We start from the raw sequence: 17,802 nt of genomic DNA, 5'->3' as shown, positions 1-17,802 counted from the left end.
CTAGACATTGTTGTGTAGGGTTTAGAAATCTTGACTCTTAGCCGTTACAATTTTGAAATGAACCTCAAAAAATTGCCAAGTAAAAAATTCCCCAACAAATCGGTTGATATTTTCTTGACCAGTGTAAAGACCTATGTGTTTGTGTGTGAGCGTGTATATACGGACTGTATAGATTTATATTTTTGTTATTTATTGCAATGTAATTAGAAAAAAAATCCGACTTAAAGAAGTAACAAAAAAAAAATTAACTGACTTGCTAAAAATTTATTTGATGTTTGTATGTATGAGTATGTTTGCTGTTATTGTTGTTGCTATTATTATTTTTATGTAATTGTAATATACATTTACAAACATTCCAAAAAACCGTATATATCGTATGCGTGAATATATACAAATTAAAAACTGTGTATGCGGATTCTATATACGTATTATTTTTCCTACGTACACATATGTTTGTCTGTATGTGTGTATTTGTAACTTTTATTGTTCCTCTTAGAATTGTTTTAATTGTTGCTGAAACATTAAAACATTATCCATACCCATTGAGCTGATGCTGTTGTTGTTGTGGAGGCCATGACTTGGTCCTTCTCTTGTTGAGGTTGTTGTTGTTGCTGCTGCAGGTGGTTGTGGCGATGTTGAAGGTGTTGTTGTTGTACTTAAGACTTGTAAATTATTTTTATTTTTATCCGTTTCGCAGGCGAGAGATTGTTGACTGTGCGAATGTTGTTGTTGTTGGAGATGATGATGGTGTGATTGTTGTTGTGGCTGTGGCATCATTTGGTGGGTAGTTGTATTGTTGTTATTATTATTGTTGTTGCTGTTGTTATTGTTATTATTTAAACTATTTAGGTGGTTTTGCATTAATTGTTTTGCATGATGACGAGCCATTGCAATGGATGTGGGGCAATTGCCACTATCCCTTCCGGATGCTGATGTTGCAGCAATACTCAAATAGGTGTTGTACAAGTCATGTTGCTGATGATGATGGGATGATGCTGATGATGACATTGATTGTTGCTGCTGCTGCTGCTGATGATGATATTGACTAAATTGTGACGTTGCATGTCGTTGATTTGTGATGTTGTTGCTGCTAGCATTATTAAATTGTTGTTGCTGCTGCTGATGATGATAATTGTCTAATTTATTATTACTGTTGTTGTTGTTGCTATGATTTCCATTTGGCTATGTTGTCCAACCGCCGGATATTCTGGGCCGCTTATGCGCCTGATTTGGCCCATCGTAATCATTCAAATGCTGTTGTTGCTGCTGCTGGTGTTGCTGTTGTTGTTGCTGCTGCTGCTGGCGCATATCCGGCGATGGTATATTGCTCGGCGTCACAGAACCTGCATTAATAAATATAAAATCTGCATTACAGAAAAGAAAAAGAGATGTGTAATTAGGATGGTGTGATTCTCTCTATACATTTTATCTTTTTCGATCGAAGAGACATTTTTTAATTTGGCATTTTTTGCATTCGCAGTGGTAGTTGTTGTTGCTTTTAGTTGGTAGCGAGTTAAGACCGGTTAAGAGAGTTGAAGAAAGATTTTCATTAGTTGTAAGGGAAATATTGTCATGATTTCATGAAAATGAAAGCAAAGCGTATTTTTAGAGGAACAGAGGGAAGGAAGAGGGGGTTATGGAGAGGTGGATCAAGGACTCGAAGACTCCTCAAAAGTGTCAATTAAGTTTGGGTAGAAACATAACCAAAATTCGACTCTTAAGGAAGGCTACGATTCTTTGCCAATGAGTTGAGGGACTTCCTTTTATTGTCCCAAAAAAATTAAAAAAATATGTTTTAAGAGAAAAAAAAAAAATAGCCGGCATGCATAAAGAAGACGCTTTTTAGTTAGTAATGGTAAAATGTGCTGATTTTTGTTTTTATAATTGAAATCTCATTTTCCTAGTATTTATAAAAAATTGTCTTCATTTAAAAAAAATTAAGAACAAATATATATATATATATATATATATATATAAAAGAAAAGATTTTAAGTTTTTCCAATAAAAATTTTTCTTAATTTAAAAAAAAAAAATCCTAATATTTTTCGAAGAAAAAAATTTAGATATTATTTCTTAAGAAAAATTTTTAATTTTAATTACTAATTTTCATATTCTTAATTAAAAGCCAGTGAGCGGAGCAGTATAGAGGACGCGGCCGACCATACGATACCCTACACAACTACCACAGAACTCTAACTTTCTGCGGATTTTTATTCCGAGGCTGGGTTATATTTCGTGATAGTTGCACCCTCTTGCCCGATTAGTGGTCAACAGCACCTCTTCCTTTTATTTCTCGTGTAATACTAATATTCAGTACAGCCCTTCTAATTACTTGTCTATATTCCCTTCACCGTGGGTTGTGTTGTGATGTTCGGCTTATAATTGTAGCCTATAGATTGAATCGAAAAAAAAACACAAAGAATAAGTTTTCGGTCCACTTCATCCCAAAATTATTATCTGATCATGACCGAAAATTATAGGCGTTGTACTTGACCGTAACTGGAACCTCATGGATCATTTCAAAACGATCAGCGCTATATTTTCGCCCTCTAGTGGGGTAATGGTTTATTAAATAATATGTGAATACGTAAGCACCTGTAACTCCCACATCCGAGTACATACGACAATATAATTGGTAAAAATTTAAAGGCCAACGGCTCCTCTTGGATATACTATCAACTTTTCATTTTCACACAAAAGTCAGGGTCCATTTGACCATCTAAATATTGGTCGATTATTAAAACAGGCATGCTTATTCTTTGGCCCAACCCGTTTCTTCATGTAACAATTCGAGATGTTTGGGCCATAATTGCGGCCTCTGAAGCGACCCGAAAAAACGACAAAAATTAAGTTTCTGGTCCATTTCATTTCCTAGATATTAACCGATCTTTACAAAAAAATAATGGGGGTCTTCATTGGCCAGAACCCACCCTATATACAAAATTTCCTGAAGATTGGTCCATAATCTACATTGACCAAATCCCCTTCTCCATGTAATTGCGGCCTCTGGAGCGACCCGAAAACCCGACAAAAATTAAGTATATGGTCCATTTCAGTTCCTAAATTTTAACCGATCTTTACCAAATACAATGGGGTTTTCATTGGGCCGAAACCATCCTACATGCAAAATTTCGTGAAGATTGGTCCATTGGTCCATCGTGTTTACAAATTATAATGGACAGAGGGACGGACGGACACACATGTCTAGATCGACTCAGCTAGTCGAGATATGACAATCGGTATACTTAAAGGTGCGACTAGGACCAACATTTTTTGGCGTTACAAACTCTTGGGGCTGCACAAAGCTATAATACCCTTACAGCATAGTTGTGTAGGGTATAAAAATCAACGCTCTGATATTTTTAGGAAAAATATTTTTATTTTAATCTACGCTCTGATATTTTTTGAGGAAAAATATTTTTTTAAAAATCTACGCTCTGATAGTTTTAGGAAAAATATTTTTTAAAAATCTACGCTCTGATATTTTTAGTAAAAATATTTTTTAAAAAGTCTACGCTCTGATATTTTTAGGAAAAATATTTTTTTTTAAAAATCTACGCTTTGATATTTATAGGAAAAATAATTTTTTATTTAAATCTACGCACTGATATTTTTAGGAAAAATATTTTTTTAAAAATCTACGCTCTGATATTTTTAGGAAAAATATATTTTTTTTAAAATCTACGCTCTGATATTTTTAGGAAAAATATTTTTTTTTTAAATCTACGCTCTGATATTTTTAGGAAAAATATTTTTTAAAAAGTCTACGCTCTGATTTTTTTAGGAAAAATATTTTTTTAAAAATCTACGCTCAGATATTTTTAGGAAAAATATTTTTTTAAAAATCTACGCTCTGATATTTTTTGGAAAAATAAAAATTTGTAAAGCCACATAGCCCAATATGCCTGATGAGCCGCTTAACCAACGGCGAAACGCGTCGCATAAGGGTGGGTACGAAGGTTCTTCTCCTGGCTTTCCTTTTCATTGCAAAACTTAGATCATCAAGCTCGACTCGAAAGAGTATAAATAATCACTGAAAAATAATTTTTTTTAAAATCAACTCTCTGTTATTTTTAGGAAAAATAATTTTTTTTAAATCTACGTTCTGATATTTGTAGAAAAATATTTTTTAAAAAATCTACGCTCTGATATTTTTAGGAAAAATATTTTTTTGAAAATCTACGCTCTGATATTTTTAGGAAAAATATTTTTTTAAAAATCTACGCTCTGATATTTTTAGGAAAAATATTTTTTTAAAAATCTACGCTCTGATATTTTTAGGAAAAATATTTTTTTTTAATCTACGCTCTGATATTTTTAGGAAAAATATTTTTTTAAAAATCTACGCTCTGATATTTTTAGGAAAAATATTTTATAATGACCTATGCCCTGAGAGTCTTAGGAATAATATTCTATGTACTGTGATTTTTTAAAAAAATATATAAAACCGACGCAATGTGAGCTTTTAGGAATATGTTAATAAAAAATCTATTCTCTGAAGATTTTAGGAAAGCATTTATTTAAAAATGCTTTGATAACGACGGAAAATATTATTTATAAAAATATATGCTCTGAGAGTCTCAAGAAAAAATTTCCTAAGAAATCGACATTCAAATCATTTTAGAAAAAAAATTGTCAACAATGAATATGAAAATCTTAGAAAAATATTATTTAAAAATTCGAAAATAGCCTGAAGAAATGATTCTTAATTCTAAGGAATTTTTTTCTTTAAAAACCTACGTTCTTATAACTTATGAACAATATTCGTATTTCTGAGAGACTAAGGAAAATGCTATTTTTAGGAAAAATATTTTTTTTAAATCTACGCTCTGATATTTTTAGGAAAAATATTCTTTAAAAATCTACGCTGTGCTCCCATAATCTTGGGGAAAATATTCCTAATTCTACAAACTGCATATATAGGAAATAAAATTCTTTAAAAATTGTATCTGTTCTAAAATCTACTTTCATGATAGTCTTACTAAAAAGGTGCTTTAAACATCTTCGCTTTGGTAGTTTTAGGAAAATTATTCTTAAAAAACAGATTCTCCCAAAAAATTTGTTCTCTCGATAGTTTTATGAAAATCATTCATAAAAAATACTCTCTCGAATGTTTTAAGAAAAATGTTCATAAAAGAATGTACGCTCTAATACTTATAGGAATAATATTCGTAAAATTTGTAGGAAAAATAGACGCTGGTTATAGTAATAAGAAAAATATTCTTAAAAAGCAATGCGATAGTTTTAGGAAAAATATTTTTTTTTAAATCAAAATGGATTTTGTGCAGGTTGTTTTATGAATTCAATGCATTTTTGTGATAGGTCAACATGTACTGGGTCAATTTAGATTATTTGAATCAATTTGGGTCAATTTTGATTATTGCAACAAAATAACAATTAAATTCTAACCAAATATATAAAGAATGAAAAATGAAAAAAATAATAAAATGATATGACAAATGAAGAGATGAAATGAAGAAAAACAAAGTATTGGAAATTTTGGTTTTTTGAGAATGGAAATTTTGTTATGAAACAACAAATATTAGAATATATGGAAAACAATGAAGTGAACAGGGGATTTGGGTAGGGGAAGAGAATGCTAATTACGATAACGTATATAAAAAATGAGAAATGAGAAGAACTTCATATATATCTAAAATGCCATAATATTTCGAAGATTTGACATTAGTGACTTCATTAATTTCACTTCAAAACTCTTCTTTTCTTTTTTCAAAAGTTTAAATGTATAGAGAGTTGGTCGGGGTGGTGGTGTGTGGTGGGAAACAAATGTGAAGCCAATTTACCAAAATTCCATATTCTAGGATTCTGACCCAGTTGTGACCGATATGTATAACCTTCGTATTTATCTAGGCCTATAAAAAAGTTGGGATTATTTTTGTGTTAAAGAGAGAGAAAAAACAAGGTTAATATTTTTTTAGCAAAGCCACACATATATAAATATTTTTAATGGTTTTTAAATAAATTATAATTAAAATTTGGAAATAAAGAGGATGTTAAAAAATGATGGCAAGTGTAAGCGTTATATTAGCATTGCCAGCCACAATCCATCATTTGAAAATTTTGAAAAAATAAGTCATATTTTGAGCCAAATTAGTAATGGAAAATTAAAAAAAATAATAATTAAATGTTGAAAAAAAAAAACACTTACCCGGTGTCGGTGTTAAATGACCCGTCGATGATGGTCTTGAACCAGCCATGACCAAATGCTGTTGTTGGCTATGATTTAAAACGCTTAAATTTGTTGCCTGATCATTTGCCGAGCCATTGGACGTTGAGGAAGAATTTGATGCATTACCACTGCCGGCGATGCCGCCACCACCTCCACCATTGCCACCGCCGCCACTACCAGCGCCTAAAGGACTAGAACCAGCTATAACTCCAGCTCCACTGTTGAGACTTAGGCCGCCGGTATTAATCGATAAGGAGTTATTTAAATTATTGGCATTGATATTGGAGTGACTAGAAGAAGAGCCCGGACCGCCATTGCCCCCACCACCATTGCCGCCGCCGCCGCCATTGGTGGTATTTGTAGAACCATTGCTACTGTGCTGATGGCCACCGGAGAGATCACGTGGAGGAGATTGAGGCTCGGATTTGACTTTGATGCTGACGGGTGATGTGGCGGGTGGTGGTGTACTATTGGAAACACTTAGATGGGAGAGCCTGCAAATAAAAAAAACACATTTTTTTAATATAAAAAAATTAGAATTTTCTGCCATTTCACTTACCCCGTTTGATGTACCAAACCCTGATGTGTACTCCAGGTGGGTAAACTCATCACATCCGGGGTGTTCATGGAAAAGTCTTGCGGTACAAATGGATAGCCCTGCAGCGCAGTTATGGATGTCATAACGGGAGTATTTAATGTTGATTGATTGTGGCGCTAAAGGAAAATTGATGAAACAATTATTATTATTATGAGATTATAAAATTTTGAATCTCTGGAACTTACATCATTATAATTTAATTCATCGGCAGCACTGGACATATTTTGAGCAATTGTGGGTGTCGGTATAACTACTCGCAAATTGGAAGATCGTCCATTTTGACTGCCTGGCGATTGTTGTTTATGTGTTAATTGATGAGCTGTGTGTGTGAGAACAATAAGAAGAAGAAAATAAAAATTAAAAAAAGTTATTAACGGTTGTATAAATCACACAAGGAAAATGGGGTGTTAAAATTGAGGAAAGTATTTAGGAGGGTTATTAGAGAAGAAATTTTAAATACTAAAACTTGTTTATTTTTAAGTTATTGTTTTTATGGGTTAAATGAAAGCATGCAGTTGTATTATTGTTTATTTGAAACATTTTTCTTTAAATAAATAATTGTTAGAGATTAATATAAATAAATAAAAATAAAAAAATTGTGTATTTTTTGAAAAAGTTATACAAAGACCTTGTATTGGGTGCCAATACAGAAAATGTATTAAATTTCAATAGTATTGAATTCTGTGGTTGAAGGTAATACTTAAATTCATATTTTCCATAAATTATATTTTATTTTTTCCATAATTATATTTAATACTTAAGTATATACATAGGCTTTGCATTGGGCGCCAATACAGAATTTTTATTTTATTTCTATTGATTTGAGATCTGTGGATGAAGGCAATACTAAAATTCATATTTTTGCATTAATAATATTAATTTACATTAATTATCTCCATAAAAAAATAAGTAAAAATATTGGAATTGAAAAATCTGCATTCGCTGGGCGCCAATATAATTCTTTTGTGATTTTGAACCTTTATTTGGGGAAATTACTAATTTGGATATAAATAAATAAAAATACTAACACTGAATAGTTGGCTTGACGTTGGGCGCCATTATTTTGAGATTTCTAAGTTTTAATTAGGCAATTACTGAACTTGGGAAAGGGAAAATAGATTCACAGCATATTGAAAATTTAAGCTAAAAAATAATAAATCTTAATATGCCAGTTGGGCGCCATAATTCTTTTGTAAGCTTTTTATTTCTATTATATTTTCTCTTTTAAAATAAAAAAAAATACAAAAAATACGTTGGTCCCCAATATAACTCGTATGCGATTTTAAACCTTTATTTGGGGGAAATTACTTTGAATGTTAATTTAGCTAATTTGGATATTAAATTAATTTAATGAAATAAAAAAATAATATACTGGCATTGAAAAATAAAGTTGACGTAGGGCGCCAATATCATTCTTTTGAGATGTACATGTTTCATTTTTTATTTAATTTTTATTTTTATTTTTTATTTCTGAAATTTTAAATTAAGTCCTATAGTTCATATAAAAATAATAATAATTTAAATCATAAATTGAAAACGACAAAATATGTTGTAGGAGGCTTATATTTATTTTTCAAAATTAAAACCCAAAATAAAACCAGTGAGCGGAGCAGAATAGTCGGACGGGACCGACCGTACGATACCCTACACAACTACCACGGAACTCTAACTTTCTGCGGATGTTTATTGGGCAATAAATCGTGATATTTGCACCCTCTTGTCGGTTAGAGGTTAACAGTACCTCTTCCTTACACTGACTTAAATTCTGAATATTACTAATATTCGGTACAGCGCTTCTAATTATTTGTCCAGATTCCCTTCACTGTGAGTTGTGTTGTGATGTTCGGCTTATAATTGTGGCCTATAGATCGACTCGAAGAAAAAATTATAGGTGATGATCAGATAATAATAATAATATAGGCGTTGTCCTTGACCACAACTGGAATCTCATGGAAAATGTCACAGCGATCAGCGCTATATTTCCGCCTTCTGGTGTGGTAATGGGTTACTAATCAATATCTCCTGTTAGTATTTAAGTGTAACCCCCACATCTTAGTACATACGACCATATAATTGGTATCAATTTAAAGCCCAACCACTCCTCTTGAACATACTATCAACTTCTCGGGTCTATGTCCTTCTTGGGTCTATGTCCGCCATAGAATACACATTTTGTAATTTTTTACACAAAAGTCAGGGTCAATGTGACCAATCTTTATCAAAACATGCATGCTTATTCTTTGGCCCGATTCCCTTCCCCATGTAAAAATTCGCGATGTTTGGGTCATAATTGCTACCTCTGGAGTGACCAGGAAACCGACAAAAATTTAGTGGTTGGTCCATTTCATCCCCTAAATATTAACCGATCTTTAACAAAAACAACATTCGTGAAGATTGGTTCATAACTGTGGCCTGTTTTGCGTTTACAAATTATAATGGACAGACGGACGGACACATGTCTAGATCGACTCAGCTAGTCGAAATATGACGATCGGTATACTTAAAGGAGGGTCTAGGATCAATATTTCGCGGCGTTACAAATTCTTGGGGCTGTACAAAGCTATAATACCCTGACAACATAGTTGTGTAGGGTATACAAAATTTAGATTAAGTTTAAATACTATTTAACTCAATATTAATACATTTTCAAAGTATAAAAAATCTGGAAAACTCTAATTGGACGCCAAAAATTATTTTCCTTTTCTAATTTGGATTTTAGAAAATAATTTTCTTAAATCAAAAGAAATTATTTTATTTCAAATGGAGACTATCATACATTAAAAAAAAACATTAACAGTATTAAGCACCGTATTCCGTTACCCAGCTTGGGCGCCAATAATATTTATTAAAAATTTGCTTTAAAAAATGAAAAATGAATAAGAAGAAATCGATTTTTTTTAAAATTAGACTTAAAATTGAATTGAAAATTGAATTGAAAACACGTTGGGCGCCATATTCCTCATAATTAATGTATTTGTAGAATTCAAAGTTTTTGAAAAGAATTGAAATATATTATTGGGCGCAGTTTATGCCTTAAGAAAATTTTCAAATTGCATATTTGCGCCAATGAACATGACATTTCATAATAAAGTGGATTACAATTATTCGTTTTCTACCGGGAATTGGAGTGATTTTTGGTGAATCAAAACAAATCCCGTTTTTTTTCAAATGTGACCTTACGTTGTTCGCCATTATTATTTTTAAGCTATTTTCGGAAATAAATTTAAATGTAATCTAAAGCTCATACTCAAATCAAATACTATTTTAAATATTGTTTTATCATATTTCATCGCCACGTTGGGCGCCAAAAGCATTAATAATATTAGTATAAAATATTATTTATCTACATATAATATTATTTAAATATTTGGATTAATACATATGGAAAATTTACAAGTTTATAAAATATATATTATGAATGAAAAAAAAAAAAATTATTTCAAAAACATGCCATTCTAAAAAAAAACATTCTAATTATTGTTTTGTTATAAAAAAAAGCTAATGTTAAGCTATTTTTTTTAATTATTAATTTAGCTAATATTGGAATATTAAATTAAATAATTTAAAGAAAAATTAGAAAAAAATGTGGTAATAATTATATAAACGCCCACCTATGCCAGGACTTGGCCCCGGACTGGGAGAACCAACAAGCGGCGAATGTGAATGAGGATAACCATTAGACATCTCCAACATAGAACCAGATGGATATACTATTTTTTGTTGTTGTTGTAATTGTTGTGTTGCATATTAAAGATGATGGTGATGATGAGTTAAAAAAAATTATCCACCAGAAAACAAATAGGATGTAAATGATGATGATTTTTGTTGTTGTATTTTGTAATGATGATGAAACATATGATTGGTTTTGTTTTAATGTTGTTGTTGCATTAAATTGATGTTGTAGTTGTTGTTTTTTGTTGTTGTTGTAATTGAAAGAAATAGAAAAAGAAACATATTTTTTATAAAAATAAAATTCAATTCAATTTAAAAAAAATAATTATATAGAAGAGAGATATTTGTAGAGGTATTTTTGAAATGAAACAAAACAATCGTGCATAAGAGAGAGAGAGAGAGAGAGAGGGGAGGAGGGCGCACGAGAAGAAGTTGAGGAAGTGTTTTTGGAGGGGAAAGACAAAGGTTGGGAGTTTAAGGCAAGATCTTCATTTGGAGGAGAGTGTTGTAATTTTTTTTTTGAATTTTGTAAGAGTAAATAAAAACGCATTTCAAAACAATTCATGCACAGTGGGTTAATATCGAAAATTAAAAATAAAATGAAAACAAAAGATGATTGAAGTTTGTAGTTAAATTATAAAAAAATTAGGTGTTGCAAAAGTGAAAAAATCCGCATTTGGCATAAGACTTATAAATGTTACGTTGGGCGCCACTGCATAAATTTAGCTTGAATTTATAGTTTTTTTTTTCAATATTTTATCAGGATTCTCACTTAAATGCTACGTTGGGCACCAATATACTTTTAGGCAATGTAACCCAAGACAGACATTTGGTGCATAATTTAGCTTGCATTTATAGTTTTTTTTTAATTTTTTCAGGATTTTCTCTTAAATACTACGTTGGGCGCCAATATATTTTTTACGATGTAACCCAAGATAAAAATTTTATGTTGGTCTCCAAAATTTGTATTTATGATTATTTTCAGATCAACGATGTAATTAAGGATAGGATTTTCCTCTACGTTTCACATTGGGCGCCAATTATATTTCTTTGTGATTTTTGAAAAAAAGTTGGTCTAAGATTAGGTCGAATTTATTTATTGAATAGCAGTTTGAATTTTGGCCCACGATTCACCTTTGGGCGCCAAATTACATAATTTATCAGCAGGCTGTTAGCTAAGACTTGAAGGATCAATGCGAAGGCCAACATTTTGCATAATAAATTGAATATTAGTTTCAACCTTTTTGTCACTATTGGCGACATCACGTTGGACGTGGCGTGGATTTTTTTAGCCGTTTTTCACTAAAATTATTCTGAACAGCTAAGATTTTGTTCTGAGCTAAGGACCTTGAGCGCCAAAAATATGTTTTTTCACAAGCACGGTGATTCCTAAGATTTGTGGGGGTTCAGAAAATGTAATTATTTGCATAACTACGTTCTACAGAACTATAGTCTGAGTAAAGGAAGGTGATTTTTCTGGCATTATACCTGACATAACGTTGGGCGCCACTTACTTTTTTTTTGGTGTATTTACTAAGATTGTTCTATACAATCCAGTATTTTGGAACATAAGGTTCCAGATTCCAAGCTGAGTGAAGCTCATTTTTTTGTGATTTTGTATTAAACTCCTTGTTGGGCGCCACTTTACTTTTTAGGCATTTTTAACCAATCTTAATTGAGGAAAAATATTTTTAACTTATTTTCCATACATTGATTTCAAAACTAGCTTGGGAACCAATATTTCGTTTTTTTTTTGGTAACCAATGGAAATGTTTTACGTTGGGCGCCAAAATTTTTGTTTACATATTTTTATGGATGGGCTCGTAAAGAGTATTGGGCGCCGGAAATTATTTTTTAGGATGTGGTAAATTAGAACATATTTAAAAAGATCAAAGACATTTTTTGGCGATTTTAGTTTAAATTTTATGTTGAGCGCCACTATCCTTTATTGGCACTTTAAATGAATTACTAAATTTTATTATTATTTTGGAGAAGTATGTTTTGTAATCTGAGTGTGTTTTTATTCAATTATGGCCATACAATGAATTATGGACATAAAACCACGTTGGGCGCCAATAATTATTTCTTGCATATTATGTTTCTCCAAAACAAAAAATTTTGTATTTGCGATTTTTGGCATTTTTGTCAACACGATGTATATTTTTTGCAACGTTTTACATCTGCGTGAATTTTTTTCTGCATTTTGTGAAAATTTGCCGAGGTTGGGCGCTATTTATATGTTTTTCAGATGTAGTTTGCAGTAGAATAATTTTTTTCTGGAGTGACTGAAGACTTGTGGAGAAATTAAACATTTTCTGAGCAATTTGGGCCCCACGTTGGGCGCCATTATCAATTTTTTCATTTTTGCAACACTCAGGTGGTTAATGGTTAAATAAAAAATTAAGAAAAAGTTAAAAAGATTAATAAAAAAGTTTAAAAATAAAAAAATTAAATCAAATATAATAAATAATAATATAACAAAAAAATTAAAATAAATAAAAAAACAAATAACACAAAAAACAATTATATAAGAAAATGTGTGTTGTGCTGTTTTTCGTTTTCACGTTTTTCTTTTTGCGCAAACACCTCTGTTTTACTAACTTATCAATGACATCCCACCTGAATCCGTTTCCGAACTCGATGGTCGTGGACTAATATTTGTGTGGGACATTTGTGGACTTGTCTGTAGCATATTATCACCATAGGCCCCAGCAACTGGCACTGATACGGGTAGCATATAATTGGTATTTGACATATTCCGGCCGGATGTTGTACCGCCCGCCATATGATTGCGATTCATCACCAATTGAAATTCCTCATCGATTTTATTGTATTTGGCTTCGGTACGTGGCGTTAGGGTGTAATCGGCTTCCTGTTCGGGTGAATCGGGTGACATGACACCATTTTTGTTCTCCTTCTGAAATGGAGAAGAGAGAATCTATAAATTTTACATAAATGTTTAGTAAATGTTTTGATATGTTTTATTTGTTGGTGATCAATTACAATTAGAAAAAAGAGATTTTGGCAGCAGAGGATAGGGGAGAGGAAGTAGTATAAAAAATTGTTATTATTTTTTTGCTCTACTTCTCAGTTCTGTCTGAAATTTTGAATTTGTATGCTTAAATATTCATAGAGCTTGCATTAAAGTAACAAAACTTTTCGAAAAAAACTTGTCAAAATCAATTTCAAAGGCAAAGAGGAAGTCAATAACTAGAAAATAAATACAAAAACAAAAAAATAAATACAAAAAGAAAAAACAAAACAAAATCATCATGCAAATAATACCCAATTGGGTATAAGATTAAATATTAACAACAAATACACCATTATGTCCTTCCTTTGGTATTGAAATCTATAGTAAATTTTGTTTTCGACAGTACACAAGTTCAAGTTTTTTTTGTTGTGTGCAGGGCAATATTCTAAGGAATCGTTTATATGAATTACTTATAACCAATGAGAATAATAAAAACAAAAACAACTATAACTACAATAAAAGCATACTGGAACTTTGAACTAGAGAGTGAGAGAGAGAGAGTATCAGGAGGAGAGAACAGTAAACACACAAAAAATATTACTTCATAAATTATTCAAAAAGTCCCTTTAAACATTTGACGTACATAGTTGCTGTATTGAACAAATAAAAACTAAGGAAATGCTTCGGCACAGTGGTTTGAAATAGAAAATAAAACAAAAGTTTGGAAGACTATTTCTAGAAATAAAAAAAATCTTTGAAACAATTTGTTTAATATACTCCAAATAATTATATTAAGGATAAATTTTAAGCTTGCTATTTAAAAGAGATTGAAATTTAATTGCCCCATTTTGGGCGCCAAATGGTTTTTAATCATATTTTCGCAGACAAAATAACGTTAGGCGCCAATGTGTACATGTACTTAAGTATGAAGATCAAAGACTCCTGGACAATGATACATTTTTGAACATTCTGCCATACAAATGAAGTTGGGCGCCATTGCATGTTTTGGTCAGAGTGGTATTTTTGGGAAATTATTGACATAATTAATCATGGGACCCAATATAAATTTCTTTCTTTTGAGATTGTGTCAGCCAACAAAGTTTCATCGATCGCCAATTGATTTATCTTTGAGTTCTAAAATATCGATTTACCGAAGCAATGCCGAGAAATCCGATAGTTATTAAAATATTTTTCATAGATGAACTCTAAAATTAGCTCGGGCGCCAACATATAGAAATATGATTAAAATTTATTAATGATTCAACAATTTTCTATACATGAACTCTAAACTAATCATCTGAGCGAATTTTTCAAGACTTAACCACGAAAACATTTAAATGCCCAACATTGGGCGCCAATTTGAATGTTATATTATTTGGCAGAAATTTTTCGAAAAATTACTTTGGAAGCCAAGTTTTAATTTTGAAAAGAGAATGTTGGGCACCAAATTTAAAATTGTTTAGATAAATAACAATGAATTACTATTCTAGGGAAAACTGTCATTTAATTGCCACATGTTGGGCGCCTAAATAAATTTTAACCACATCTTCCATAGAGCTGTCCCCAAGTCATATTGTTTATCAATATGAGATGTGTTGTTTCAATAGGGTAAAGGTGCCGATCTGCGCGAAGTTCCGCATTTTTTGTTTTGTAAAATTTCATGTTTTAAATCATATCGTTTTAACGCCCATATGTTGACCTTGGTAAATTAGACCAAGAACAAGACTTCGATCTGAACCTAAGTCAGTTTTTTTTATAATTTTGGCATGAATTCCACGTTGGGCGCCAATATTGTTTTTAGACTTATCAAAATCAAAATGATCTTCTAAATAACTATACTCATATTGGGAGTGTGATGTTAAGTGAATTATTGACATACATTAAAAAAAACACGTTGGGCGCCAATATATACTTATTGAAGGGAAAGTTTGTTGGAAAACTAAAACCTCCAATGTTTGTGGGTCCCCAATATGTATATTTTATGTATTGGTGAATTATAGCCCGTTTCTAGCGACCATGGACTACGATATGAGCGATGAACCGTTTTTAGTGAGTTTAGCATGTTGGGCGCCACTTTAATTTTTATCGATTTTAATCACTATTATTTTTGTGGAGAAATATGTTTAGGCCTGAGTAAAAATTTGAGTCTAAGAGAAGGATACAAATTTACTTTTCCGATATTTTTAATTTACCACGATAGGCGCCTTTTTATATTTTAAACGCTAAAAGTGGAACTGATTGTTCTAGAGAACTGTGTTTGTGTGAGAGTGGATACAATGGAAGCCGAAATAGATTTCTTGAAGACAATGCAGTCTCCAGCAGTTTGGTCTGAGGAAAGAATTTTATTTATGGCATAAATTCCACGTTGGGCGCCACTATATGTTTTATTATATTATTAGGTGCAATGGAGGAAATTCGATTTTTGTCTAATTAATGTTAAAACATTGTATATTTTAGGGTTTGTTCGCTGAAAACACTATTTGAGAATTACTGACTGAAAAAACACGTTGGGCGCCAAAATAATATTTTAAGACCGCTTATCAACGGATTTGGTTGTGGAACAAATATTTTGTGCATTGAGAACCATCACTAAGCAATGCTATGCAAAAGTGACATTATTTAATATAACTGGAATTAATTTGTAAAATATGCCCCACGTTGGGCGCTATTTACATTTTTTTAATAAAGGTTATGTTTTTAACAAATATATAATCGTTCTTATTAGTTATTTTTTCAGAATATAATTAATTTTGAACTCAAAAACACAAATATTCGAATGAGTCCCACGTTGTTCGCCAATATTTTTTCATGTTAAGGTTTATAAAGGATGACGTTTTCGAATATACAATTTCTTGCTTTGGAAGCTATTTATTTTGAATTTAGAAAAATGTATCGTTCGAATGAGTCTCAGAAAAGGATTTCGAATGAGGGCCACGTTGGGCGCCATTTATATTTTTTCAAATGAGGGACACTTTAGTCGCCATTTATATTTTTTACAGTCATGTCATGGCTGTATTAAAAATGAACGTTGGGCGCCATTTTTTTTTTAATACATTACATAGTATTTGATGTAAATTTGTATTACTCTTTCATCTAGGAAGGACAAAGTTGTTGTATTTGTGTGCATATTTTTTCTAAATTTTGAAAATGTGTGAAAGCTTTTTGAAAATTTCATTAGCCAATAGCAAAAAATTAAAACTTACCTCGATTATGTTTTTATTGGTTAGCGATTCATGTGGTTCATTGTATTCTGTGTATTTGAGTAGGACTTTGTCCATATCTGTGCTGGCATATTGATAGAGTTTATTGCTCGATGAGAAGATGATCAATGCTATTTCGCAATCGCATAATACCGATAATTCGTAGGCCTTTTTCATGACGCCAAATTTGCGTTTGTTAAAGGTAACCTGAAAAAAAATAAATAAATGGAGATAATGAATTATTATAAAATATGAAAATATGAAATAATTTAAAAATAAAAAATTGGATCGGTTGGTGACCTATATAAAATAAAATATATTAATTTTAGATGCAGCAAAAATCAATTTTTTTTAAGATCTAGGAAAGGCTTGTATTTAAAAAATCATATTTTTTTAACATGGAATGTATTTTTATAAAAATATTTTTACCCAATGAGGGTTGCATTTTTTAGAAACTATTTTTTTAGCTTACCTGTCGGTTCCTTTCATCTGTTATGCGGGATATTTGAATCTTTTTTCTGCCCATTGTTACTGTTGTGTGTTTGTTGTTATAAAAACCGTTAAAAATCCGTGGTAAAAAAGTTTTCCTTTTTCTATCTTATTCTGAATGTCTTGGGTGGTGAGTATTTATTGTATTTTCCTAAAACCTAGTCTCTAGGTTTTTAATTTTCTTTTGTTATATGGAATTATATTCTTTACAGAAAATTAAAACACACACGCACTGACACAAAAAGTCGAATGTGATGGTGTGTGTTTGATATTTTCAAAAGAAAATTGTGTATTTAAAGCTTCTTGGTTGCTGCGGATCCTGGGTCCTGGGCAAGAAGTTAATGAGACTTCTTGGCACGACTCGATGCGTTAATGTCTTTTCTTTAAAAATATGTGTTGAATATTTTTCTGCTTCTTTTTTTTTTAAATATACAAAATAGCCGTAATTGCCTTGATGCTACGTCAAAGTTGTTTGGTTGGAAAAATTTAAATCTCTTTGCGGCATCATTTAATGGCTGGCTGTTGAGTTGGGTTTCCGAGAAGCAATTATGTTCATATTTTATATGTTTTCAGGAGCAGTAGCATAAAGTTTGCTTCTGGTTCTTGTTGTTCTTCTTGTTGTTGTTTTGTTTCTTATAAAATGTTGCCTGTGGACGGTATAAGTTGTATGTGTTCTACT

General features: G+C 31.2%; 1 protein-coding gene across 13 annotated transcripts; it reads right to left on the bottom strand.

Moving 5' to 3' along the window:
• Window positions 1-1,147: 1,147 nt before the first annotated feature.
• Window positions 1,148-17,183, bottom strand: LOC133335040 (myocyte-specific enhancer factor 2). Of its 13 annotated transcripts, none has more exons than XM_061543331.1 (9): window positions 17,107-17,183; window positions 16,638-16,841; window positions 13,062-13,398; window positions 10,400-10,498; window positions 6,974-7,107; window positions 6,750-6,904; window positions 6,170-6,684; window positions 5,805-5,873; window positions 1,148-1,343 (listed from the first exon to the last, which is right to left on the bottom strand). In XM_061543331.1, the coding sequence occupies exons 1-9, from the start codon at window positions 17,158-17,160 to the stop codon at window positions 1,183-1,185; spliced, it is 1,728 nt and encodes a 575-aa protein (XP_061399315.1). In that variant the 5' UTR covers window positions 17,161-17,183; the 3' UTR covers window positions 1,148-1,182. The 13 variants fall into 13 exon arrangements, with proteins under 13 accessions (XP_061399315.1, XP_061399316.1, XP_061399317.1 ...); XM_061543332.1 differs by having other exon boundaries at window positions 13,080-13,398; XM_061543333.1 differs by having other exon boundaries at window positions 13,062-13,377.
• Window positions 17,184-17,802: the final 619 nt, after the last annotated feature.

Source organism: Musca vetustissima, unplaced genomic scaffold (genome assembly GCF_032173495.1).
Source record: "Musca vetustissima isolate MV318-11 ecotype Yass unplaced genomic scaffold, APGP_CSIRO_Mvet_v1 utg15350, whole genome shotgun sequence".
In the NCBI taxonomy this organism is placed as follows: Eukaryota; Metazoa; Arthropoda; class Insecta; order Diptera; family Muscidae; genus Musca; species Musca vetustissima.
The sequence above is the reverse complement of the archived record's forward strand: the minus strand, read 5'-3'. Positions and strand labels throughout refer to the sequence as shown.